A 26,291-nucleotide genomic window follows, 5' to 3' on the forward strand; every position below is an offset into this window, starting at 1 on the left:
TCAAATCTGCAGGAAGAGCCACGGGCCAGGGATGGGAACTCCAGTGAGGTCAAGAGAATATCGTGCCCAAGACTGAAGAGTCAGATGCTTGTGCAGGGTTGGGGCGTGTTGGGGGTCGGGGTCGAGATGAGCTGCAGGGGTGCGGCGGTGGCTGGGCCTGGCAGGTGCGTGATACAGATGGGCAGCTGGAAGAGAGGCTGGGGGTCAGGGTGAACTTGAGGGCGACTTCCCACTCTGCCCCTGAGCAGGTGCGTGTCTGCGGTCATAGCCCCCCCCCCATCATACTCCCGTCAGTCGGAGGGCGCGGAGGCTCCTCCTTCAGCAGGACGAGGACCTTTGAGAGGTGATCCCATTTAGGAGAGAAGCCTGACCCAGAAAACTGACCAGAACCGCCGGGTGCTTGGACCCTTCTGATCGGGGCTGCACGCTGGGGTCCTCGCAGGGGGGGCTGTCTGCTTCCCAGCCTCTGGGCCCTGGGCCCTGAGACGCCTCTGCCTCCGCTTTGGTTAGGCCTTGTGCAGAGCTGTTTGAGAGAAGGCGCACAGGAGCTGGTGGAGCTCCCGACACGGGGGAGCGCTCCCGGGACCTTCTCGTTGGAAGGTCGGAGGGGGGGCGCGGACGGGCTCGGCCATTCGTACCCGAGCGCACCTCAGTGCACTTGCAGCCTGTCCTGTGTGAGCCACTCACTGGTCTGTGAAAGGAGCCGGGGACGGTCTGCCCGTCAACTGTCCTTACACCCAACGCAGGGAGACTCAGATCAAGTCAGGGCCTGTACTGGGACCAGTGGGGCTCCCAGAGTCATCTCAACCCCCATTCTGAGCACCTGAGGGCCCCAACAAGCCTAAGGATGGGGCCTCACAGGGTCATCTTACAGGAACAAAGGGGCTTTTCTCACTTCCAAAAAAAGCACCCAAATCTTCTGAAGAAAGATGAGCACTGGCAAAACAAAAAACTAAAGAATTTTGGTGGTAAATTATACAGTCTAGAACAAAGTTTTATTTAGGTAAGTCTAATAAAAAATATCACAAAGTAAAACACATTAAAAACTTTATTATAAGTATTACACTTGTCCAAATTTGCATCAATTTGATACATTGCCGCTCCTTTTGCAGAACACAGGAGTCACATCATTGCCTTTGATCTTAACAGTTGCCCTGCTTCCATCCCCTGGCCCTCACCAGGCCCACCCCTGCCTCCCTCTGCCTCCCTCCTCCCTGTGGCGGTGTCCTCTGCAGGCAGTCCACCCCGCCTGGCACAGACATCAGGTCACACGGGGCTGGGGAGCTCCTGCCTCCAGAGCGGCTGGGCCCCACACTGCTCCAGGGAGCCCCTGCTCTGTCCTGTTTTCACCCCCAGCCTGAGAGGATAACCGCACATATTCTGAGCAAAAGGAACCTCAGTTAAGTTTCACAGAGTATTCCAGAACCTTGAATCAGAACTTACTATTTTCTTTAATGGAAGTGAGGAAGAGCAGGAGTTAGAGATACTCCCTGGATGAAATGGGCAGGAACTGTGGGGAGTAGAATCTGCTTCTCTGTTTCTCCTTCTTCGCTCAGGCCTGGCTAAGACCGAGGGCAGCAGATCTGTGCTGTTCACTCCCTAGAAAAGGTGACACCCAGCAGCCACTGGGGTTTGAAAGCAAATGTGAGGGAAAAAATAGTGATAAGAAATAGTCCATAAGGAATATTTTGCCATGTTCTTCCTGAATAACATTCCCCTGTCATGGGATTTATGATCGGATATAATGTAGGCTGACACGTTACAGTGGAAAGAAGATTACGTTAGCAATAATTTCCCATTGTGGGTGCTATTCCATTGCTTACAGAAATTTGCAGTTTTAATGGATTTTAAACACATTAGGAATGAGTGATGATTCACCAAATGAAGGAAAATGCCCCATTAAAAAAAATGCAGATAGAAAAATACATGCTGATTTAATGGCAAACTTATTTTCGAGACTTTTTTTTAACGGCAATGGCCTTGGAATGAAGGGAGGAGCGGTGGGAACCACCGTTTGCCCATGAGAGCACATGAAGACGCATGCCCAGGACAGTGCTGGCCCCAGGCTGCCTCAGGGTCAGGACCTCACCCGCTTGAGGGGTGGGGGTGGGGGGGTAGCAGCTTGGCCAGTCTCTATCCACCACTCAGGACTCTCAGTGCTGCAGCAGGAAGTTGGTAGCCACATTCAGGTCATTGTTTGAAGCTCTCAGGGCTTCCAAAGCATCACCCCTAGAAAATCCCATCTCCATGAGCCGAGCAACCTGAAAACAGAAAAACCAGAAATCTGATGAGGTTGAAGACTCTGCTACTTAGCCACCAGCCCCCATAATGTTCCCCATGAGAGTTCTGTAGGAGAGGTTTCTTTAAAAACCCCTAATTTTCATTTCAGTCTGAAATCTGATCTTTAAAAAATTTTGATTAGGCACAGCTTAATGTGCCATAAAGTGCTTACCATATAGCTAATAAGTATAATTATCTCATTTAATCCTTATTTTAGAGACCAGCAACGAGCGTCCAAGGGTCAAGTGACCTGTCAAAACGAGCAGAGGGTGGATGAGCCCAAGGGGTGCTGCCTGGAAAGCTGGTCTGTACAAGCAGCCCTCCGTTCACACAACTTTCACACTTCTTCAGTATCAAATCTGATTCCTGCAAACAACTCCTCAAGGCATGTTTCCTTGTGCATGTAAACAGTTGCTTAATTGAATATTATTTCTGATGCTGGCAAACACCGGTGACAAAAATCTGTGCAGGTTCTTGGAATCACATAGAGAAGTGTCCTTTGGATGCCTATACCTCATTAACCTTTCATGTGAATTGTAACATTTGCTAGGTTCCTGGTGGTGGTGGGGGCTCTCTGGGCAGCAGCAGAGAATGCATGCACAAAAAAGGGGGGGGGGTGAGGCCTGAGGCAGAAGCAGGGGGGGAGGAGGTAGCTAAAGTTACCAAGGGTAGGGAGGAGGAGGCTTGCATTTTCTTGACCACAAATCCTGAACCTGTGAATACAGAGGTTTCCTGTACTTTGACATACAATTTCCAATGGAGTGGGCAGTGCCACTAAAGTTTATTTGTAAGCTTTTTTCGCATTTAGAGATGTATTATACACATATTTATGACCCCAAACTAGCCAAAGGAATCTATTCTTCGTACTTATGTTGAAATATACATTTGCAATAATATGTAATGAAAAATGACACACACGTTGAGATTTTCACATGTGGGTGAAAGAGGCTTTTGTGGACTGAAGACTTAGTCACCATTTCTAATGTCTTGGGCAAAATGGAAAGAAAAAGCCTGCTACTGCCCTCCTTCCCCTGCTAGGGGAGTCGGGGTGTGTGAGCAGGGCGGGCAGAGGGGCCGCAGTGAGGAAGAGGGGGAGGAAGGAGCGCAGAGCCAAGCAGGTGGCAGGGCCCTCGTCCCTCCAGGAGCCTCAGGGAGAGAGAGGAGGCAGGGGGCACTTCTCAGAAGCTCAAGTTCTAGCTGGAATCTTTCAAACTGAGGCTGTGATACCTCTTTAGTGCATCACCAACGCTTAGTGGGTTAAGATTAGCGTTTAAAATATGCACGTAGTGGGGGTCTTTCTTCCATAAAACTGCATTTCAGTTCTCCATATGCACACATATGCATGCTGTGCACGGTGTTTCTTACTGTGGGCTGTGGTCAGAGACTCTCGACAGCTGCTTTCTAAAGAACCGTCGGGCCTGGGAAAGGGCTGTCGGCGAGTGACAGGCATGGCCCTCACACGCGGGAGAGCCCCGGGGGCCACGGGCAACGGCCAGCTCCGCTCCCCAGGCCGACGGGCAGTGTGCAGAGTGGCAGGGTTCTTCTGCTTTCACTTCCGGCTCCAGGAAAGAACCACCTTCCCCAGAATGTCACAAGCACTCCTCACTCACTGGTCAAGATGGAAAGTTCTTCCTCAATCGAAGAAGAATCTGCCTCTCACCGGTTGCCACCCATGGGACTTCAAAGGTCCTAATTTTGCCCTTTGAAGTACCAGGAAACAACCCCATTCCCTTTTCTGGGTGAAGCACTTGGCACGTCTGAAGGCTGCCGTCCTGCCCTCCCCACCTTCACTTCTCCGGGCAGCACCCCGGCAGGGCCCTCGCCGCCTTCACTGCCGGTGCCTCCTCTCCCGGGGGCTCTTCCTTCGTCCCTGGCCTGGTTAGCTCCGCTTCATCCGGGGGCTCCGGGGCGCCTGGCCCTGCCCCATTCTCCCAGACGAGAAGGAACCCCAGAGACATCCTGCGGCTCCAAGGACCTGCGTCCTGTGCTCGCCATGGTTGTGACTTGCACCCGTACCCGTCGGGAGGGCTGCTCCCGGCCACTCCGTGGGGCGGCCTCCGAGAAGGGCCGTGGCTGCCTCACCGACTCCTGAGCTTCAGGACTCGTCACTTTCTCGCGGCCCTCCCGGCAGTGCTCGCCCGCTGCGCCGCCCTGGGGTCGCAACCTCCATACGGCACAGTGTGCTTCTGTCGTGTGCACACACGTGTGTATGCGTGTGCCCATGCTCCTTTGTGTGCGGCCAGGTATGCTGGGGCCTGCTATAAACACTCCGGTATTTTCACCTGAAATGCCTCCAAGCCAGGCCTCGCATATCCTACCGTGGAAATTTTATGTGCTCTTCTGGGTTTAGGACCTCACGGACCTCCGTTAAATGTCCTCTGGCCGTTTTCTAGCCAAAAACTAATTTCAGTTTAAATTCTGTTGTCTCCAAGTTACTCAGCTCCCTCAAAACTGTATCATCCCCAGATCTGATTAGTAAACCTCTATAAGGTCACTCATGTGATTATTGAAAATGTCAAGCAGGCAAAATCAAAGATGTGGCCCAGAACTCATGAGAGGCCTCCCTTTCTCAACTGGCGAACCAAGAGATTTTTAGCCAGCTTAAAACCCACTTCATATTATAACTATCCATTCCACTTGTCACCGATGTACCTCTCACAGTGACAAGATTTAGTTAGATGTCTTGATGACATCCTGTGTTAGCAGGAGCAGGTTGGTACCTACAGACCACAACGCTCTTCTTAACACTCAAGTCATCTGTTTGATAATCTATTTTAGGCTCTGCCAGACATGAAACATCAATTTTGCCATTTGATTACCAGAATCCACACTTTCCTCTTTCCTTGGGGGGATTTCAAACTGAGTATGACTCGCCTTGCTTTTTCTGCCCCAACCAGCACACTCTCGGGGAGTTGGGCTCCAGGACTCGGGCTGGACGCGTGTCAAACCGAGGCAATCCTTCCTACATTATTACCTGGATTGAAGTAACCCTTAATGATGTCTATTCCACCTACTTCTAGCTAAGAACCACTACCTTTAGTGGAGTTAATGGAGCTTAGTGAGGATGTGGGCAGCTCTACCCGCCTTCTCTCTGTTATTCATGAAAACAATAGCACTGGCCAGCAACATGGCTGTTCTGAACAACTTCAAACAGTGTGGCCAACACTACACTCATCACCACCACTTTGTCACCTTTAGTACGTCAAGCATAGCTAAAGACTGGCGGCTTCTTTGCACCTAGCCAGCAGGAATAAATCTATTTGTTTGACAAATCACGATTCACAACCTGGAACTGATGACATGTGAGCCAGACCCACAATGGTGGCAGGCGAGGGTGCTAGGCCACAACTTCCAGCTGGTACTTGAGTCTTCTGTCCAGGGACTCTGAATCTGGTTTGGAGTCCAAAAGGTGCTGACGGTGGGCTGGCTGCACAGACCACCACGGCAGAGCACCAGTACTGACTGCATGCAGGCCCTGCACTTGCCCCCCTAGAGGGGATCTCCTGGGTGTCCCAGGGAACATAAGTGACGTCAGTGCAAAGGGAAAAGCTTTCTCTGCATGTGAGGCTTCCTCCTGAGTTTGCTCTCTCAGAAATGAAGAAGCCCACGTGCGCCATCGTTGGTTTTAACAACCGGGCTGGGTTTTTCACAGGTCTTCGCTGAAGAGCACGTTGGCTGTACGTATAAGGTTGCAGCGGCTGGCCATGCCTCCTCTGAAGGCTGGCGATCAGGCCGTTAGCCAAAACTGACTTCAGAGCTTCCTGCGATTTTTAGGGGTGAGACAACAAGTGTGATTGGAGAATGGTCCTGGATGAATGACCTTGTACTGTAACCAGATGAAAAAACTTATAAAGTAGAAATAATGTTAATAGTTCTTCTTTTAAAAAAACTGTAAAAATTACACTAAAAAAGTGTATCTGTAAGTTTCTCCTAGTGTCCCAAACAGTAAACACCCAAGGGAAAGTGAAATTGTATGCTTGGGCTTAAGAATGTGGGTAATAACCAGGCAGAAAAGACAAGAAGCAGGGAGACAGCAGTTCTGACAGAGGTTTCTTAACTGCTCCCATTTGCCAATGGGGGGCGGTGCCAGGAGGGGTTCCCCTGCCCACAAGGAGGCCTGGCGCTGCCGTCCCTTCCCAGTGTGGTACAAGGTTCCCAAGCAGAGTTTGAACTGCAGCGGGTTGGCGACACAGACAACAGGTGCCTACAGCTCCCCTGGGTGCTCCACCATCACATGACAATGTAACAACTGCAACACCGTAGCAGTGACCTGTCCTTGACCTCTAGCCAGCTTGGCCAATGCCAGTGTGCTCTGTCACTGTCTGAGGAAGAGGCTTATCAGCACCTGAAGCATGAGCTCCTGCAATGACCTGTAGTCAGAGAAGCAAATACAAACAGGACTCCAAAGATTCACAACTCCTTAAGATAAAAACACAGAGAAGGCTGGCGGCTGTCTTAGCTCTGACCTCAGTGCAAGAGAACTGTCCCAGCCCCTGATGCTGAGAGGGTAGGGAAAGCCCATCAGCAGGCAGGTAGGGCCCAGGCTCTGGGGTCAGGCCCCACACGCCACATACGCACCGTGTGAGCCAAGCAGGGAACTAAAACTGTGGGCTTGAAGCATCGCCACGGTGGGCGACATGTGTGAAGGGCCTTGCCTGGTAACCAGCATCTGACAGGTACCCAGTAGGCACTGCCCCTGGTGAGAATTCTCACCCCCCTGAAGACGGACTGGCCCAGGTGTGTGGGTCCCTCCCTCTGGCCCTCTTAGCTTCAGTTCAGAGGGTTCCCACAACCTGACAAAACCACTCTCAGGTTTTGTTTTTAGCGTTCACTTTAACTGCTTTCACTTTACTCAATTTATATCCTTTGTTGGGCAAAGAACTACTGTGTCTATTACACCAATTAGGGAGCCCTGGTTTGTTTTCAAGGAACCCCAGCTAGCCCCGAGTGGCTGGGAGGAGGGTCTCAGGGCAGAAGAGTCAGTCCCTCTGGAGCCCCTGGTCACTGCCATCGAGGGACAGGCCTGAGCTATGCCCAGAGGCCAGGGACCTGGTACAACATTGGCTCGCAGCAAAGTCCACCCTGACATACACAACCTACTGGAGCTTACTAACAGCCATGCTTAAACACGAAGGCAAGAATGACTTTTGTTACCTATTTCTAGTGATCAAATAGCACACAGAAGAGCTGGCCTGAAAAATCTAATGTGGTGAGCCCAAGTAAGGGAAAAAAGATAGGAAGAATCGTTTTAAAAATTCTATCAAGGGCAGCTCGGGTGGCTCAGCGGTTGAGCATCTGCCTTCAGCCCAGGGCGTGTCCTGGAGACCTCGGGCTCCCTGCATGGAGCTTGCTTCTCCCTCTGCCTGTGTCTCTGCCTCTTTCTCTGTGTGTCTCTCATGAATAAATTTAAAAAAAATTCTAACAAAAGCCTACATTATTTGTGACTCTTATAAAGCCTTACTTTACATTTGTATAAATTCTGGCAAATATTCAATTCTGATGATTATATAAATAATGATATTTACAGATACTCAGTCTACCTCCTTCCCCATCCAAAGCATATATATTAGCCACAAAACACATTAAATCACACTGAAAACCCAATTTGTTTCCTCTACAGGCTGCTTCCTGCCCTTTTAGTTCAGCTATTAGAACGTCCAAGGGAAGAGAAAACATCAATGTAGTATCTCTTCGTTCTGACTAGATAAAAATATGGAAATACATCCCGATCAGTTTAAATCGAGTTGTGACCATATAGGAGTGTCACTAACGGGATCCCTGGGTGGCGCAGCGGTTTGGCGCCTGCCTTTGGCCCAGGGCGCGATCCTGGAGACCCGGGATCAAATCCCACGTCGGGCTTCCTGCATGAAGCCTCTTCTCCCTCTGCCCCTCTCTCTCTCTGTGACTATCATAAATAAAAAAAAAAAAAAAAAAAAAAAAAAAAGGAGTGTCACTAACTCAACAAATATTCAGAGACTCTCTCGGTGGCTCCAAGGGTCTGTGTGAAGTAACCACGGTGAGCCGGTGTCTGTGACTCAGGTGCTGTCCATCTTCCCCAGCAGATGAACTCCCGGGGACTGGGACCACGCCGGCCATGTGTCCCCCTGACTCCCTGACACAGAACCACAGAGCCTGGCACAGTGGCGATTAGAGAAGGGGCTTCAGTTTAGTGATGTAAGTTCTTTAACGAACTGAACATGTGGTGGGGGAAGACCACTAATAAACAGCCAAAATTATAAAGCTGGTAAAACACCAAGGCCACCACGGCAGACGACCATGAGACAGACCACAGACACGGGCAGACACACCTGGCGTCTCGGTCCGTCTGGGCCTGGCTATGTTCGCAGTAGTTTGGGAAACTTAAAAAATGCTCTGTAAACTTTTCTGGAAAACATTTCTTTCAACATTCCTTCTGCACTTTGGAGCACGGTGAGTACTCTCTTTCTGCTTGTGCATCGTAGGAAAGCTTCTGCCTAAAACTTCTCACCACAAAACATCAGATTAGAGTTCACCTGGGTTTCTAGTCTAAACATCTAAATAACCCTTCTAATTTCTTTAAAAAACCAGGTGTAGGGCAGCCCAGGTGGCTCAGCGGTTTAGTGCCGCCTTCAGCCCAGGGCGTGATCCTGGGGTCCCGGGATCGAGTCCCATGTCAGGCTCCCTGCATGGAGCCTGCTTCTCCCTCTGCCTGTGTCTCTGCCTCTTTCTCTCTCTCTCTCTCTCTGTGTGTCTCATGAATAAATAAATAAAATCTTAAAAAAAACAAACAGGTATAGTTGGGTAAACATCCAGAGAGAGTGTGTTAGGCTTTCCTGTCTTCCACATCACTGATTCATAAAAACAGAAGGTACCTGAGGGAACACCATCAATGCCTGTTTTCTGGAGCCGAAGACCTAACTTTCTCGAGGCAAGGTTCAGAGATAATTCAATGTAAGGGACAGCAAGGGGAAGCTGGCCCTGGAATCTAGCCTAGCCATGTGGAAGGTCCCCTAGCAGCATGTGACTCTACCAGTGGCTCTTGGTCAAGGTCCGAGGCTCCCATTTGGCCAGCTGAGTGCAGGAACTTGACCAGCAGCAGGCAGCGCAGGAGAGCACTCGCTTAGGCAAACAAGGCACGATGTGTTTTCCCCATAATAAGCTTTCTAAAGAGAGACCCTGCCAAACAAGAAAAAGAAACCTATAGACATGGAGATAAATCTGCATCAGTTCTCCTTTCCTTTAAAAAAAAAAACCCTTTATGAGTGGGACATGTGTGCCTACTATCTCAAGATAATTCTTACTCGAGGGAATAAATGAAATCCCACTTTGGCCTTCTACTTGCAATTCAACTACTTTTCGACACTAAGGAAACAGGACATTCTTTCCAATGAAATGTATGGCAGTGAAATACACTGTTTTATTCAAGTAAAACTGTGGTTTTCTTTAACTTCCCTTTAACTTAGGGTGTCAAAAACAAATGGTTTTGAGGGTTCTTACTTCCCAAATTCTGATACTTGTAGGAAGTGATGCCCACCTGAAAGATGCCCAACCCAATCCCATGCTGCCTTGCCCATTCGTGGCAGGCAGCTGGGCCATGTGCACACTCTGCCAGGAGGAGCAGCCCAAAATCACAGGGAGAAGTGGCTCGCCCTTCCCTCCCCTTCATTGTAACAATCACATTACTGCTTGGGGCCAGCTGGCTCTCCTAGCTCTCATGGCTACCCCCACCCCCAACCTGGCCTGCAAGTGCGGTGTCAGATCACCTGGGGATCTCTTTCGTTGTCACTTGACCACTCCCCTCCTCCTCAGAAATGCTGAACCCCTTTGATGACACCTGTTGGCTGAGTGAATGGTTACTGGTTATTTTATGCTTTTGCCTGGCTACAGACTGCCCAGAGGCCCCTTATTTTTGCATTTCTGCTTTGTTTAGACTTTGATACTGAGAAGACCCTCATGACAGACTGGATGAGCTCCAGTGCTTGTATCTTTTGATACCCAACAGAATTAGGCAGCCCAAAAAGTTGGTTATTTGATTGTCGTGCAATATTTCATTCTAACACGTTTAGCTTTGGTATTTCTCTTAGAAAACCTATTTCTAATCTAAGCATTCAGATGGAAAAGTCTGACATAATACTACTCTCTAACACATTTGTAAAATGAAACAAAAGAAACCAGTGTTCTTTTGACCACAACTTCACATTCAGCCCTGCTCTCACCACTGCTAGGCACCCTCTGTGTCATGTGGGAAACAGGAAGCGATGGTACTAGCCCTCACGGAGCTCACCATCACCAGGGAAAAAGACACAACTTGGGTCACCGCTGGACCAATTCCCCCCTTGCTGCAATTGTAGATACACAGAGAAGTACAAAGTGTTTCCCAAATAAACAGCATGTTAGTGAGGGGATTGTTTGTACAAGGCTGAGTATTTACGGTTGAGGTGGGTTTTTACAGTGACGGTGAAGGTTCCTGAGATGGGAACAAGAGAACCTAAGATTAAGATTCTCTCAGATTAAATGTATTTTGCTATTTACCAGCTAAGACTGAAGTGTCTTCTGTGCTGAAAGCCATTCTCTCTCTACTTGGGTCAAAGAATAGTTCAGACGACATGAGAATGGAATCCACACGACAGGTCTCATGTATCATAAGTGTACTAAATGGTCATATAGCTAGCTCATCAGGGTAGAAGTCTCATAAGCGCTTCTAAGCACATTTCCTGGGCAGTTAGGGAAGAAGTTATAATATGCTCCTTCCTCCCTGCGTAGTCCACCTTCCAGGGAAACCCAATGACGTAACTCCCCTTTAGGATCCTACCATGGTTCGTTAGTGCCTACAACGCAGAAGTGGAAGTTCACACACCACTACAGGACCCTAGGGAGCCTGCCTGGGCCCTTGGGCCATCTTCCACTCCAAACTCCTCCCTCGTGCTTCCCCAAACTTAATGCACTTTTCACCACACCACATGCAGACAGATGCCGCTGCCCCCATGCTCCGGTGCTGCAGTCCTTTCTTAGTTTCAATGGTACTGGGGCACTTGTGCAGAGTGGGCTAGAGCTGTCTCCAGGCCTGGCTCCCTACACCAGGCTCTGCACCAATTAAGGGCAGGAAATGATGCCGTATTTATCTCTGTATTTCATGAATCAAGCCCAGGGGTCAACCTGACGCAGAACAGACAGGTGATAATTCTTGGTTGATGAGGAGGAAAAGAGGGGTGACTTGAAATCTGTAACATTTTACCTCCCCTAGCTCTGGATTAGTCCTGTTTAATTTCCTGGTCCAAGTTTTCTTGTGTATCCCATTAAGAATAAACTGAAGCATCATTTTCTAAGATTGGGGGGCTTTGGGAAAGACAAATTTAGTGATTTTTTTCCTCCTTTGATTTAAAAAAAATAGGATGCTTACAGGACAGAATTTCATTGTTAGAGTATAGGTGTAATGAAAATCACTGGTTAAAAAGAAGAAAGAGAAATGGAATAACATATATACTTATTTTTAAGATAGGAGACATTTGAGAAATGGAATAATAATTTTTAAGATAATAGACAGCTGAGTACATTTTATTATTATATAGAGTTTTGACAGGGTGGCGCTAGGTTTTGATTCTTAAAAGGGACTGGAATGGCATCTTCAAGGGCCAATGAGTTAGTTGGCAAAGGTGTTTTGAGTCCATCCACTAGTTGAAAAATAATAAAAGTAGGTTGGGAAGAACTAAAAATTCAGAAACTTAACAAGAACATAAGCAGAAAAAGTGGCAAAGTTTTGGGATCCCTGGGTGGTGCAGTGGTTTGGCACCTGCCTTTGGCCCAGGACGGGATCCTGAATCCCACGTCAGGCTCCCGGTGCATGGAGCCTGCTTCTCCCTCTGCCTATGTCTCTGCCTCTCTCTCTCTCTCTCTGTGTGACTATCATAAATAAAAAAAATAAAAAAAAAATTGTCCCTTTAAAAAAAAAAGTGGAAAAGTTTTTCTATGACCCTGTGTTTGACTATTACTAGATTTAATAAGAGATGCACATTCTTCCTTAGAATATTCCTGGCTTTCCTACCTTAAAGAACTCTCACTAAAATTCCTAAAGTATTTTTTTTTACATCAGAAAAACCTCAATCGTTTTTATTGTCCTTGGTTTAGAAAATTATTAAGTTTCTTAATGAATGTATTAAAATCGCATGACTCTGATATTTAAATAAAGAAGATATAGCACGATTAATTGAAGAATGAAGCATAAAGAGGTTTTGTTCATTCAAGCTGACTACATTACTAACAAATATTATTTTAGATAGTGTGCCTCAACTAACTAACCAAGAGATTATACACGAACTGTATATTTCTTAATGTTATTATAAACATCCTGAGGGCAAGAACTTTTTTTTTTTTTTACAGTTTGGCTAACACCTATCACAAGAAGAGCCAAGAGTCTACATAACAAGCAACACCCAGAGAAGGATCTGTGTTTTAATGAAATGACAGTCTGTAACAGCCATGTTTGGGATAATCAAAAACACAAAACACAAGGTTTAGAAAATCAATGAATAAAAAGAAGTTTATGTTAAAAACAGCCTGTGATATATTTACATCTCTTCATATCAGAGCAGGGAAGTAAATGCCATTGAAACGGATTCTGACAACATGTTAACCTGTTGTTATTCTGGGAGGATCAAGGAAAATGATTCATTAAAACACCCTGAAGACTTCAATTACACACATTCTCCTTATTGTCATGTTCTGACACTTTTGTTTCAAAATGTCAACACTAAGAACTATCTCACCTTTAAATACCTCATATCGTTAACGGCTGTTCTGTGATGAATGTGACCCACGGTTCTGGCAAGTAAACAGTAATAGAACAGAACTCTACTTCTTTTTACCTGAATTGGAGAGTATTAGCTTATGTTTTAATGTTACCGTATATATTGTACAAAAGGCTGAGTTACTGGGATTTTCATATGTATGGGGGTACCATTTTTCTAGCAATCCTCTAATGGAAGTGGAAGAGAACATCCCCTTCCTCTACCTCTCCATCCTAAGAAGCTACTAAAATGATCAGTCTGAGTGAGAAGTTGTGAGGGGGAAAAGTTAGATCAATTCATCAGGCATATTCAACCAGTTTCTTTCTAAGGCATTTATGGTGGCCTAATCCAGGGTAGCAGTGGGAACCCTGCCCAGACCAGGTGCCCTGGGTCTGAGTGACCTTTATTGACTCTGGGGATAGGACAGGTGATAGCCTGGATGGCGTGACCAGCTTTGGAATGCTGCACTTGATTTGTTGGATGAGAAGAAATCAACATATGCAGAAGGAAATTTAAAAGTCTTATTGTAATGCTCTGAACTTCTTCGATGGACATTTTTTTTAACTTTCTAGTTTGAAATTATTTCAAACTTATAGAAAAGTTTCAAGAATACCAAGAACTCAAACACTCTTCATTCAGCTCACCAGAACTTTGCCACAGCTGCTTTCTCTCTCTCTCTCTCTCTCTCTCTCTCTCTCTCATGCTTTCCTGGAACATGTGAGATGAAGCTGCATATACCATGTCCCTTTACCCTGTAGTACTTCAGTATGTTAATTTTCTTAAGAACAAGAATATTCTCTTTCCTAACCACAGTCCGTTAGAGATACTAAATCCTAGACACTCAACCTTTATATAAAACTTTGATCTAGGGCAGCCCGGGGGGCTCAGTGGTTTAGTGCCGCCTTTGGCCCAGGGTGTGGTCCTGGAGACCCAGGATCGAGGCCCACATCGGGCTCCCTGCATGGAGCCTGCTTCTCCCTCTGCCTGTGTCTCTGCATCTCTCTGTCTCTTTCTGTGTCTCTCATGAATAAATAAAATCTTTAAAAATAAATAAATACTGTGATCTAATCCAGTGTCCAACTGCACCAGGTCAGTCAAACATGTCTGTTCACCTGAAGTTCTTCCTGGTACAGAGCATGGTCTAGGATCATGTCTGACATGTCCTTAACATGCCTCCTTAGTCTCTAACTGGAAGCAGCTTGTGACGTCACTACTGAAGAATACGGGTCAGGGATTTTATATAATGTCCCTCAAATTGGGTTTATCTGCTTTTTCTTTATGACCAAAGTTATGGATTTTTTTAAATTTTTTTTTTATTTATTTATGATAGTCACACACACACACACACACACACACACACACAGAGAGGCAGAGACATAGGCAGAGGAGAAGCAGGCTCCATGCACCGGGAGCCCGACGTGGGACTCAATCCCGGGTCTCCAGGATCGTGCCCTGGGCCAAAGGCAGGGGCCAAACCGCTGCGCCACCCAGGGATCCCCTGGATTTTTTATTGTAATATATAACTGATATATCCTTTAAGGGCATGCCCATGGCGTCTTTGGTCCATTACTGGTACACTGATCCTTATAACTGGGTTAAGCTGGTGTCCAATCTCTCCACTGTACAGTTAACTATTTTTCCTTTGGTAATTAATAAGCAAAGTATCTTGTGGGGAGATACTCTGAGATTACATAAATAGTCCATTCTTCGTGTTATTGATGATTTGTACCTAAATTGATTTTTGCTCTGATAGCTGCAAAATTATAATTTTCTAATACTATCCATCATTCTTTATTTTTTGCTTTATATTCCTTTTCCCCTGAGGATGTATCCATATAAATATGTATCCATATAAATATCTCCTAATATCAGTATGAACTCATGCATCACCCCCCATCCAGTGGATTATATTAAGTACTATCCTTATTTATTTATTTTTAAAGGCTTTATTTATTTTTCAGAGAGAGCAAGAGAGAGCACGTGCATGCATGAATGAGCGTGCGCGCGCGCGTGTGTGTGTGTGTGTGTGAGAGAGAGAGAGAGAGGAGCCAAGGGAGAGGAGAGAAGCTTAAGCAGACTCTGTGCTGAGTGGGGAAGCCCGATGCAGGGCTGGATCCCACAACCCTAAGATCATGACCAAAACCAAGAGTTGACACTTAACCACCTGCAATACCTAGGGACCCCTGTGCTTATTTATTTTGATATCCAAATCTGATGTGCCAAGTTTGATCAGTGGGATCCCATCAAGCTAGCTCCCTTAGTTACAGAGCACTTCCTTAATTCCCTGCATGCTGGTCCAGGGTTATCATGTTCCTTCCCAACCATGGGCCTGTGACCCACCATTTCATTTCTCTAAAGAGGCTCATTTCTGTTAGTGGGCCAACATATTGAGAAACTAGATCTGGGCACTAGGTGTGGTCAGTGCTACTGGGATGCCATTGCTTTGGATTCTTTTAGTTTGACAGAGTTAAGACACATGTGCACACACACATAGACACACACAATCTTATTAAATCATGAGTTTACACTAATACCTCTAATTCCAATCCAACCCCACAGGGTTCTTCCTGTATTTGTATTTTCTTTCTTCTACAGTAAGATCAACCTAGCTCCTCATTTGCTCAAATTTATAATACACATACAATATAATTTCAGAATTGCTGTACTCCTACTACTGTGAAAATAAACCCAGGAAGAGCTTATGATTTCTTTGCAATTATTTTTTGTCTTTAGACTGATGGTATATTACGTTCAAAAATTACTAAAATTAATTTTTCCCTCTCTCCTATGATTATGTTATTCATTTAAAGTACAGTTGGATCCTTTATTTGTTTCTTTTTAGTCTATGGTTGTCCCTATTGTTGATTTGCCTTTTGATTATGTAAAATAGTAACCTGATTCCTAAGTCAAATCATACAAAAGCCATACTTAGAGAAGCATTACTCCCTCCCAGTCCTTCTGTCTTGTTCTCTCCTAGCCCTTATAGAGAACAAACGTCAGTAGCTTCCTCTATATATAAAGTATTATAGATTTCAAAATAAGTGATCACATTTTTTTTTTTCAAATCATGCCTTCCTCAAACCTGTAAGACCCACAGTGGCCAATAAAGGCCCAAGTGTCTATCACTGTTACCAGTAACAATTTAACTGTTACCAAAAGTTTTGTATGCTTGCTTTCTTTCAAGTCTGATTTACCAAGACTGCTTCAAGTCTCCTAAACACAGGTTTAGGAGAAGCACCAGTGTTACTGCTTACCTGTTCCTCAGAAACCTCCAGAGGAGGAGATGCTTGTTGTTCAGACTGCCGACCATCCTGATAGTTTATATTTCGTCGCTGACGTAAAGGAGGGAAAAGACGATTCCAATTGATCATTCCTCCCTAAAAACAGATCAATACATAGTGATCAGACATAGGAGAACCATCTTAATGCTTGGAGGCGTTTTTTCTTGCAATGAAGTCACATCCATAGATTGGGAAATAAAAAGTCATGCCGATCTGCTGAATGCAAGCAATCCAAACCCTGAAGTATCACATCACCCTTCAACAAGATGAAATCAAGAGAAATGGGGGAGGAGCACAAAGAAGGTAATGGTACTGCCAGAGTTATTTGTGCAACTTGGCTCTGGAAGGCAAGGGAAGATGCATACAGATACAGACACTCCTAACCTCAGCCTCACTGACCCTGTGCCATCTCCCCTGGACTTCAGGGCTCTACCGGGCATGACAGGGAAGATGACACAGAGCTAAGGCTAACTCACTGCTGGCAACCAGAAACCCGGAGCTTCCACAACTTCTCCTTCTCCTTCTTCCTCCTCCTCCTTCTTCTTCTTTAAAGATTTTATTTACTTATTCATGAGAGACACAGAGAGAGGCAGAGACAAAGGCAGAGGGAGAAGCAGGCTCCATGCAGGGAGCATGACATGGTACTTGATCCCGGGACACCAGGATCACACCCTGGGCCGAAGCCCAGGCGCTTAAACCGCTGAGCTACCCAGGCTGCCCTGCATGACGCTTTTTAAAAATCCATGTTTTTAGCTATCTGCCAATATTTTAATTCAGCAATTTAATGCTCTATTTCTAGATTTAGGTAAATTACAGACTGAGATAACATGAAAATTTTCCTACTATAAACATTTAAAAATGTCAGACAAAATTTAAAAAAAATATTTCACATGCATAGCTGAACATAAAAGGAAGACATGGAGGTCCCAAGGTGCCAGAGACAAGCACTGGCAAACCAGAATAGTAAGCAAGCAAGCTGCCAAGGGTGAGGGTATAAGGGTGAGCACATCCTGCTAACCTAGAACCATTTGGGTTTTATCACCATTTGGGTTCAGGAGACGAGGCCTTGGGTAGGAAAGAGGTAGTGACTCTGAGCTCATCACCTACTTAAAGGCACAATCCTCAAGTGGCAACATCCTTAGTGAAAGAGAAGATGATAAAAAACAAACCCAAAAGGTGCTCTTTTTGAGGGAGAGGGCAGGAATGCTCACCTGCCTGAGAATTAAGAAATGAGAAATCTGAGGTTGAAGTTACATAAATATATATTTTAAGAACCCATAAAAAATTACGTAAGAACTGGTTCTGGGATAGAGTTGGATATACCTAAGGAGCCAAGCAGAAGCAAATATAAAATTACTCTGTAGGGCCACCCTCTTACCCTGAGATTACATGAGATTTATAGATAAAACTCCTATTGGAAATACTTAGCATCCAAAATTCAAAACCCACGAGGAGAAAAACCTACCATAATCAAGACTCAGTATATACAATAAATAGGACGATTAGATCCCAAGAACCTAAATTTTTTAAAAACACTTTATTTGAGAGAGAGAGTGAGAGACAGCAAGCACGAGTTGGGGGAGAGGGGCAGAGGAAGAGGGAGAAGCAGATTCCCTTCTGGGCTGGGAGCCTGACGTGGGGCTCAATCCCAAGACCCAAATATCATAACCTGAGCCAAAAGCAGATGCTTAACTGACTAAGCCACCCAGGCACCCTCTCCCAAGAACCTAAATTTATAACAATCTGAAAACAAACATAATTTCAGAAGTTTTAAAATGACTAAGACATAGAAGGAAGACTTTTAAAAAGGTAAGATATTATAAAAAAAAAAAAGATTTGAGGGATCCCTGGGTGGCGCAGCAGTTTAGCGCCTGCCTTTGGCTCAGGGCGCGATCCTGGAGACCCGGGATCGAATCCCACGTCGGGCTCCCGGTGCATGGAGCCTACTTCTCCCTCTGCCTGTGTCTCTGCCTCTCTCTCTCTCTCTCTGTGTGACTATCATAAATAAATAAAAAGTAAAAAAAAAAAAAGTAAAAAAAAAAAAAAAAGATTTGAAAAAAATTAGGGAAATTAAAGAGAGACACTAAGATATTATATAAAATTGTTTTAGAACAATTTGAAAGAAATTCAAATATGGTGGTGATCATAATATATATACATGGACAAATTCTCCATTTTGAAATGTCTCCCACCTACCTCCAACAACAAACCTAAACATCAATAAAGATGCTGATGGAAAAAGATGGAAAAGGAAATATTAGAGAAGTATCAACAAAAGAAAGCTGATGTCATTATATTCATGTCAAATAAATTAGACTTCAAGGGCAAAAAAGGCATTAGTGCTGATATAATCACTGAGATGCATCAGTATCTTTTTTATTTTTTTTTTTAAGATTTTATTTATTTGAGAGTGAGACAGAGCAAGAGAATGGGGGAGGAGTAGAGAGAAGGACAGGTAGACTCCCAACTGAGCACAGAGCCGACGCAGGGCTCAATCCCACAAGCCTGAGACCACGGCCTGAGCTGGAACCAAGTCCAACGCCCAACTGACCAAGCCATCCAGGCACCCCATATCACTATTATTTTTACTAACACAACAGCGTAGAGCTCAAAAATTAAAAGAACTACTCAGACATGTATTTAATTTTTAGCATCTGTTGATAGAGCAGATAAAGTTTAATAAGACAGAATATAAACAACAAATTATATCAGTGGGTGTATATAAGCTTGTACTCTGTATTTATAGTATATTTTTCTATTATAGATAAAATATTTTAAAAAGTAATGGTGGATTAAGTCCTTATGAAATGTCCATAAACACCAAAATGTAAATACTACACAGACTATATTTTTTGGCCACAATGCAATTACATTTGAAATTGATATCAAAATTACAATTAATACAAAACAAAGATTCACACACTGGAAATCAGAAATGGAAAAACCCATAATGTATATTAGAATATAGCTACAAGTGAATAAAACTGAGCACAGTCAATTGAACATCCAACTCTTGCTTTCAGCTCAGGTCATGGTTTCAGGGTCATGAGATTAAGCCCTGCACCGGGCTCTACACTCAGCAAGGAGTCTGCTTGAGATCCTCTCTCTCCCCATCTCCCTCTACCCCTCTTTCCACTCACATGTATGTGTGCTCTCTCTCAAATAAATAAAATCTTTAAAAAAAAAGAATAAAATTGAGACTATTACTTATCAAAGCTGGTGGGATATAATTAGATATAATTTTAAAATATTGACCTTAAAAAGAAAATGAAGACAAAGAATTAAGTATATTCAAGAAGTTAGAGAAAATAGTAATAATCTAAAGAAATAAAATGAGAGCAGATGTTAGCTAAGAGATTTGGGAGATGTAAATAAAGTGGAAAATAAAGACATAATAGAATCAATAAAGTCCAATGTTGGGCTTTAAAAAAAAGATTATATATATATTTTATATATATTATATATTTTGTATATATATATATATTTTTTTTGTGTGTGTGTGTGTATATATATATATATATATATATAAAAATATGGAGAACATGAGTGAGGGGGAGGTGCAGAGGGAGAGAGACAGACTCTGTGCTGAGTGCAAAACCTGAGATCATGACCTGAGCCGAAATCAAGAGTCGGATGCTTAATCAACTGAGCCACCCAGGTGCCCTGAAGGTTGGTTGGTTGAAAACTCAAGTAAAATGGAAAACCTGGCAACCCTGATGACAAGACAAAGAAAGGGACATAAATTGTATTAGGAATAATGCAAGAGATACCATGGCAAACATTAAAAACCATAAGAATATTTTATTCATATTAATAGCTATGATGAAATAGATTATTTTCTAGGAAAAATGTAACTTACTAAAACTTGATACTCAAGAAGAAACAAAAATCGATAATCATTTTTGAAAACTGTTCAGGAGCATCTACTAAAGCTGAACACATGTGTTTACCTCAGCAATTTTGCTCCTAGACACCAGAAATGCAAATGCATGTCCACCAAAAGGCATGGGCTAGAACATTCTTAGTAGCATTACTTGTAATAGACAAAGACTGGAAACTACCCAAATGTGCACTAAGTATAATGGATAAATTATGGTATTATGGTATAATCACATAATATAAAATTACACAGCAGTTAAAGTGAAAAAACTACAATTATATGTAGCAATATAAGTGAATCTCTCAAATATAATGTTAAATAAAATAAAACACAAAGTACATTTATATAATTACTTTTATAAATATTTACTTCTATGTATACTTCCATAAAAAGCTACAGAAAGAGCTAGAAAACTGGACTATTTTAGCCACTAATATAACTGAAATAATACTTAAAAAAGTGTTCCCACCAAAAATCTATAGGTGAAGTCTACAAAACTTTTAAGGATATTCCATCTTATAGAAATTGTTCTCGAGAACAGAAAAAGAGCAAAAGCTCCCCACTGAATTTTTTGAGGCTATATAACACTGTTTCCAAAACCAGACAAGGCCATTACAAGAAAGAAAAATTATAGGACAATTTGTTTTTCATTTATGGACAGATAATAATAATCCTAAATAAAATACTATCAAACTCAATCCAACAATGATTTAAAAATAAGCATCTTATCTGAAATAATGTACTATATTAGGATTTATCTCAGGAATCTCAGAAAAAATAATAATCTAATTCACATATTAACAGTTTGAATGTCTACTACCACCTCTTGCATTCAATACAAGTCATAGGATAATGAGGGCCAAACTAACCAACCATGAAAGAAAATGCAGGATGAAAAGAAAAACAAAACTGCCATTATTTACACATTAATTGTCTGCTAGGAAAATGAGAATAAGAGAGTACAAGACACAAAAGTATCAGTAACAGTCCTCTATTGTGATCATTTAGAAGTATAAAAAATAGCTAACAAATAAAAACTACTAGGTACTTAAGAATTAAATCTAACAAAAGATCTGCAATATTTAATGGAGAAAATAGTAAATGATGTGGAAAGCAAAGGTAAAAGATACTTTAATTAAACTTCCTTACAACTTAGAGCCCATGGACAAGTATGTGGGACAGGAAGGGTGACCCTCCTCAAGGTGCCCAGCTGCCTAAATGTTAATACTTTGTTAGAGACAAAGGCAACCTCAGCTTGACATTAACCCTACCTCAAGGATCCCATAAGTCTTCTTTAGCATATAAAAATCCCTTTGAATTTTTTTTTTATCACTACCCCCGCCCCAAGATATATGTTAGCAATAATCCTCTAAACACAGGGCCCACGGATATCCATCTGAAGGGTCCCGTGACTAAGGTTACACTAGACAGTAGTAAATGACCCCTCAAGATCCTGGAAACCTCATTGCCAAATTCCTTAGGCACTTCCACTATTCCTGACCCTCTCTCAACTTGAAAGTTTATGATCAGTCCCTCCTTACAACCCTACCGCAGTTCTTTCTGTCTTTTCCCTGTGCTTTAATAAAACCATCTTTTTTGCACTGAAGATGTCTCAAGAATTCTTTGTTGACTGTTTGCTCTTGAACCCCAACATTTCACATCAAGAAACTTGACTGCTTCAGATATCAGAAGACGTAAGTGAAAAGACTGCACAGTCTTGCCTGCAAAGATTCAACTCTGCAGTCTGCTCATACACTGTGGATTTCAGTCTGCAGAAAAGAGCACACTGGTTGGCTCTGAATATCTATATTCCCTTTTCTTTAAAAATAGGGTTTTCTGTGTGTGTCTGACATATGGTTTCTACATTTCTCAGTTCTAGCCACAAGGACTCAATTCTGCCAATAGTACTATGTAAAGAGAGGGGCGAACAGGACTTCCAGATGATCTCAGAGGCTGGATGTGCCCTTCCTCATCAGGTTCTACTTTTTCTGGAGCTAAAAGCAGCTGTCCTGGGCAGACAGGTAGAAGCCCTGTATCAAGGACAGAGCAGGGCCCAGAGTAAAGGAGCCTGGCCCCACAACTTCATGCCCCTGCCTTGTTATCAGGCCAGGGCTGTCAACATCAGCACTTCTTTTATATGAGAAACAAGTGTCTGCCTTTTAAAACTTTATTTTGTGGGGCATGTGGGTGGCTCAGTCAGTTAAGCATCTGCCTTCGGCTTAGGTCATGATCCTGGGGTCCTGGGATCCAGCCCTGCATTGGGCTCCCTGCTTAATGAGAAGTTTGCTTCTCCCTCTCTCTCTGACCTCCCCACTGCTCTCTCGCTCTCAAATAAATAAATAAAATCTTTAAAAAGAGACAACTGTTATTTTTGTGTTTTCTGTCATATGGAGCTAAACCTATTCCTAACTGCTATATACTCAAAATCCAAAAGTGTGTGGCTGTGTTTTGGCTGAATTAGATAATGTGAAAGTGAGTGAATTAAGGGTCAAAACTAGACATGGATATTTTGAAGAAGTATAATAAAGGGTATTTTTTACTACTATTACCAGTCCTAATGGACTTCCTATTAGACTGTGGTAGTAAGTAAAGTAGAGTGGCATTAGTACATGATAGGCAAACCATGCAAAGAAAACAGGACAGAGTGTCTAAGAATCAAAAGTAAACACTGGTACTTAGTCTATGACAAAGCAGACATTACAAGTCAGCAGGAAGAGGGCATGCCACTTAATGACAGCCATGGGACAACCCTGGTTATATGGAAAAAGAAAATTAGACCTTTACTTCATACCATATACAAAAATAAGTTTATTTTAAAAATAACTTTAAAGATTTCGGTGACACAAAGGAATGGAAAGACATTCCATGCTTATGGATTGGAAGAACAAAGATAGTTAAAATGTCTATACTACCCAAATCAATCTACAGATTAAATGCAATTTCTATCAAACTACCAACAGTATTTTTCACAGAACTGGAACAAACAACTCTAAAATTTGTACGGAACCACAAAAGACCCTGAAAAGCGAAAGCAATCTTGAAAAAAAAAAAACAAAAACAATTCTAGACTTCAAGTTATATTACAATGTTGCAGTAATCAAAGCAGTATGGTACTGGCATAAAACCAGACACACAGATCAATGGAACAGAATAAAAGCCCAGAAATAAATCCAAAATGATATGGTCAATTAATCTTCAATAAAGGAGGAAAGAATATACAATGGAAAAAAGACAATCTCTTCAACAAATGGTATTGGGAAAACTGGACAGCCTCATGCAAAAGAATGAAACTGGACCACCTTCTTACACTATACAGAAAAATAAACTCAAAATGGATTAAAGACCCAAATGTGTGACCTGAAACCATAAAAATCCTAGAGGACAGCATAGGTAGTAATTTCTCTGGCATTGACTGTAGCAACATTTTTCTAGATATATCCTCTGAAGCAAGGGAAATAAAAGCAAAAATAAATTATTGGGACGTTAAAAAAAGCTTCTGCATAGTGAAGGAAACAATCGATAAAACTAAAAGACGACCTATGGAATGGGAGAAGATATTTCCCATTGACATTTCCAATGAAGGGTTAGTATCCAAAATATATAAAGAATTTACATGCAACCAAACACACACACACACACACACACACACACACACACACACACAAATCCAATTAAAAAATGGGCAGAAGACATAAACAGAAATTTCTCCAAAAAAGACATACAGATGACCAATAGGCATGTCCCTCTTCATCAGGAAAATGCAAATCAAAAGTACAATGAGGTATCACCTCATACCTATCAGAATGGCTAGTATCAAAATCTCAAGAAACAACAAGTGTTGGCAAGGATGTGAAGTAAAAGGAATCCTATGCACCGTTGGTGGGAATGCAAACTGGTGCAGTCACTGTGGAAAACAGTATGGGGTTTCTTCAAAAAGTTGAAAACAGAACTATCCTAGGATCTAGTAATCCTAGGATATTGGGTATTTGCTCAAAAGAATTTCTAAAAACACTAATTCAAAGGACACATGAACTCCTATGTTTATAGCAGCATTATTTATAATAACCAAATTATGGAGCAGCCCCAGTGTCCATTGATAGATGAATGGATAAAGAAGATGTGGTGGTGTGTGTGTATATGTGGGTATAATGTAATATTATTCAGCCATAAAAAAGAATGTTCTTGCCATTTGCAACAACATGGATGGAGCTAGAAAGTAAAATGTTAAGTTAAATAAGTTAGTCAGACAAAGATAAATACCATGTGATTTCACTTGTATGTGGAATTTAAGAAACAAAAGAAACAAGCAAAGCGTAAAGGAAAAGGAGAGAGAAATAAACCAAGAAATAGATACTTAACTACAGAGAAAGTAAGTAATTATGGTTACCAGAGGGGAGGTGGGTGGCAGGGTGGGTGAAACAGATGAAGGAGATTAAGAATATATTTATCATGATGAGCACTGAGTAATGTACAGAATTCCTAAATCATTATATTGCGCACCTGAAACTAATATACCACTGAACATTAATTACACTGGAATTAAAATAAAAAACAAGGAAGGAAGGAAGGAAGTTAATTAAAGATTTAAATGTGGAAAGCTAAATTGTTAAAAATTTTGGAAGGGGGGCCTGGCTGGCTCATTTGGTGAAGCATGCTACTCTTGATCTTGGGGTTGTGAGTTCAAGCCCTACGCTGGGTGTAGAGATTACTCTAAAAAACTACACTCTTAAAAACAATTTTTAGAAGAAATAAAGAATATTCTTTATGTCTCTGAGATGGAAAAGAATTTCTAAAACAAAAATATAAAAAGTAAATCATAAAAAAGGACTGCTAAAAATTAGAGCAAGAACTTTGTATGATTAAAAAAATAAAGTTAGAAGACAAAGTACAGATTAACAAAAAATGCTTGCAGCATATAACTGAGAAAGAATAACCAGAATATACAAAGGATCAACGAGGAAAAAAAATAAATGACTTGAAAGAAGCTAATAATGTATAGCTGAGCTTTAAACAACATGGGTTTGAACTATGCAGATCCACTTACACACAATTTTTTGATAAACACAGTACAATTTGTGGTATCAGTGGGCTTCCCAACAACAGGCTATTAGTCATTCTATTTTGGGGGAGTCAAAAGTTATACCTGGATTTTCCACCGTGTTGGGGTCAGCACCTCTAACCCCCACGTTGTTCAAGGGTCAACAGTATTCCCACAGACCATTTACACAAGGGAGAACCCTGAGTCAATGTGCAGAAGAAAAGACGTTCCACTCACTATGATTAGGAAATGCAAATTAAAACAGCAATTATTTCTTATCCACAAGACCGGCAAAAATAAAATGTCTAATAAAACCAAGTACAGGGAAGGTGTGAAGGAAATGGGGACTCTATGCATTGTCATTTAGAGTATAAATCGGCACAAACATTTTGGAGAGCAATGTGTCCAGACTGAGTAAAACTGAAGATATTCTATGACCCAGCAATTTCACTTCCAGGTAGTTACAACCGTCTAATGTGACTGTGAGGATGTTCTACGAAGCACTGATTATAGTATCAAATAAGAGAAAACGTAAAAAATGCAACTGTCCTTAAGTAGGGAAATAAATTAATAAATGGTTCTATTACATAAAGAACTATCATATGAGCAGCTGGAATAAATGAACTACATCTATCGAATAAGTCTCCAAAATACAATGTCAAATGAACATAGAAAGTTATATGAAAATATGAATATGTAATACCATTTACATAAATTTTTTAAAAACTCAGAACAGCATACTGTTTAAATGACTTTATAGGTATACACTGGTGGTGATTTTACCCCTGAGAGGATATCTGAAGATGTCTAGAGGCATTTTTGGTAGGGTGTGGGAGGCGGGGGATAGGATGGTGGTGGTGCTGCTGTGTGTAAACAGGGATGCTGGTAAGCATCCTATAATGCACAGGACAGACCCCCACCACAAAGAATGGTCTGGACCAAAATGTCTGCAGCTTCTAGGTTGAGGAACTCTAACATAAAAACATGTGCTAAAGATACAAACACCCTTAGGGTTAAATACCACCCACCAGCTGCAGGACAGTGGGAAG

At 42.6% G+C, this 26,291-nt stretch overlaps 1 protein-coding gene across 2 annotated transcripts in view; it reads right to left on the reverse strand.

Moving 5' to 3' along the window:
- Positions 1 to 1,030: 1,030 nt before the first annotated feature.
- UBAC2 (UBA domain containing 2) overlaps positions 1,031 to 26,291 on the reverse strand; it is a 179,017-nt gene continuing 153,756 nt past the window's right edge. Inside the window, exons 8-10 of one of the 2 annotated variants that reach the window (XM_077855096.1) lie at positions 16,298 to 16,420; positions 13,023 to 13,077; positions 1,031 to 2,261 (exon numbers count right to left, since the gene is read on the reverse strand). In XM_077855096.1, coding sequence (XP_077711222.1) covers positions 13,042 to 13,077; positions 16,298 to 16,420 — 159 coding nt within the window. In that variant the 3' untranslated portion in view covers positions 1,031 to 2,261; positions 13,023 to 13,041. The remainder of the gene's footprint in view (positions 2,262 to 13,022; positions 13,078 to 16,297; positions 16,421 to 26,291) is intronic. The other variant, XM_077855095.1, reaches the window with a different exon arrangement.

Source organism: Canis aureus, chromosome 17 (assembly GCF_053574225.1).
Source record: "Canis aureus isolate CA01 chromosome 17, VMU_Caureus_v.1.0, whole genome shotgun sequence".
Lineage (NCBI taxonomy): Eukaryota > Metazoa > Chordata > Mammalia > Carnivora > Canidae > Canis > Canis aureus.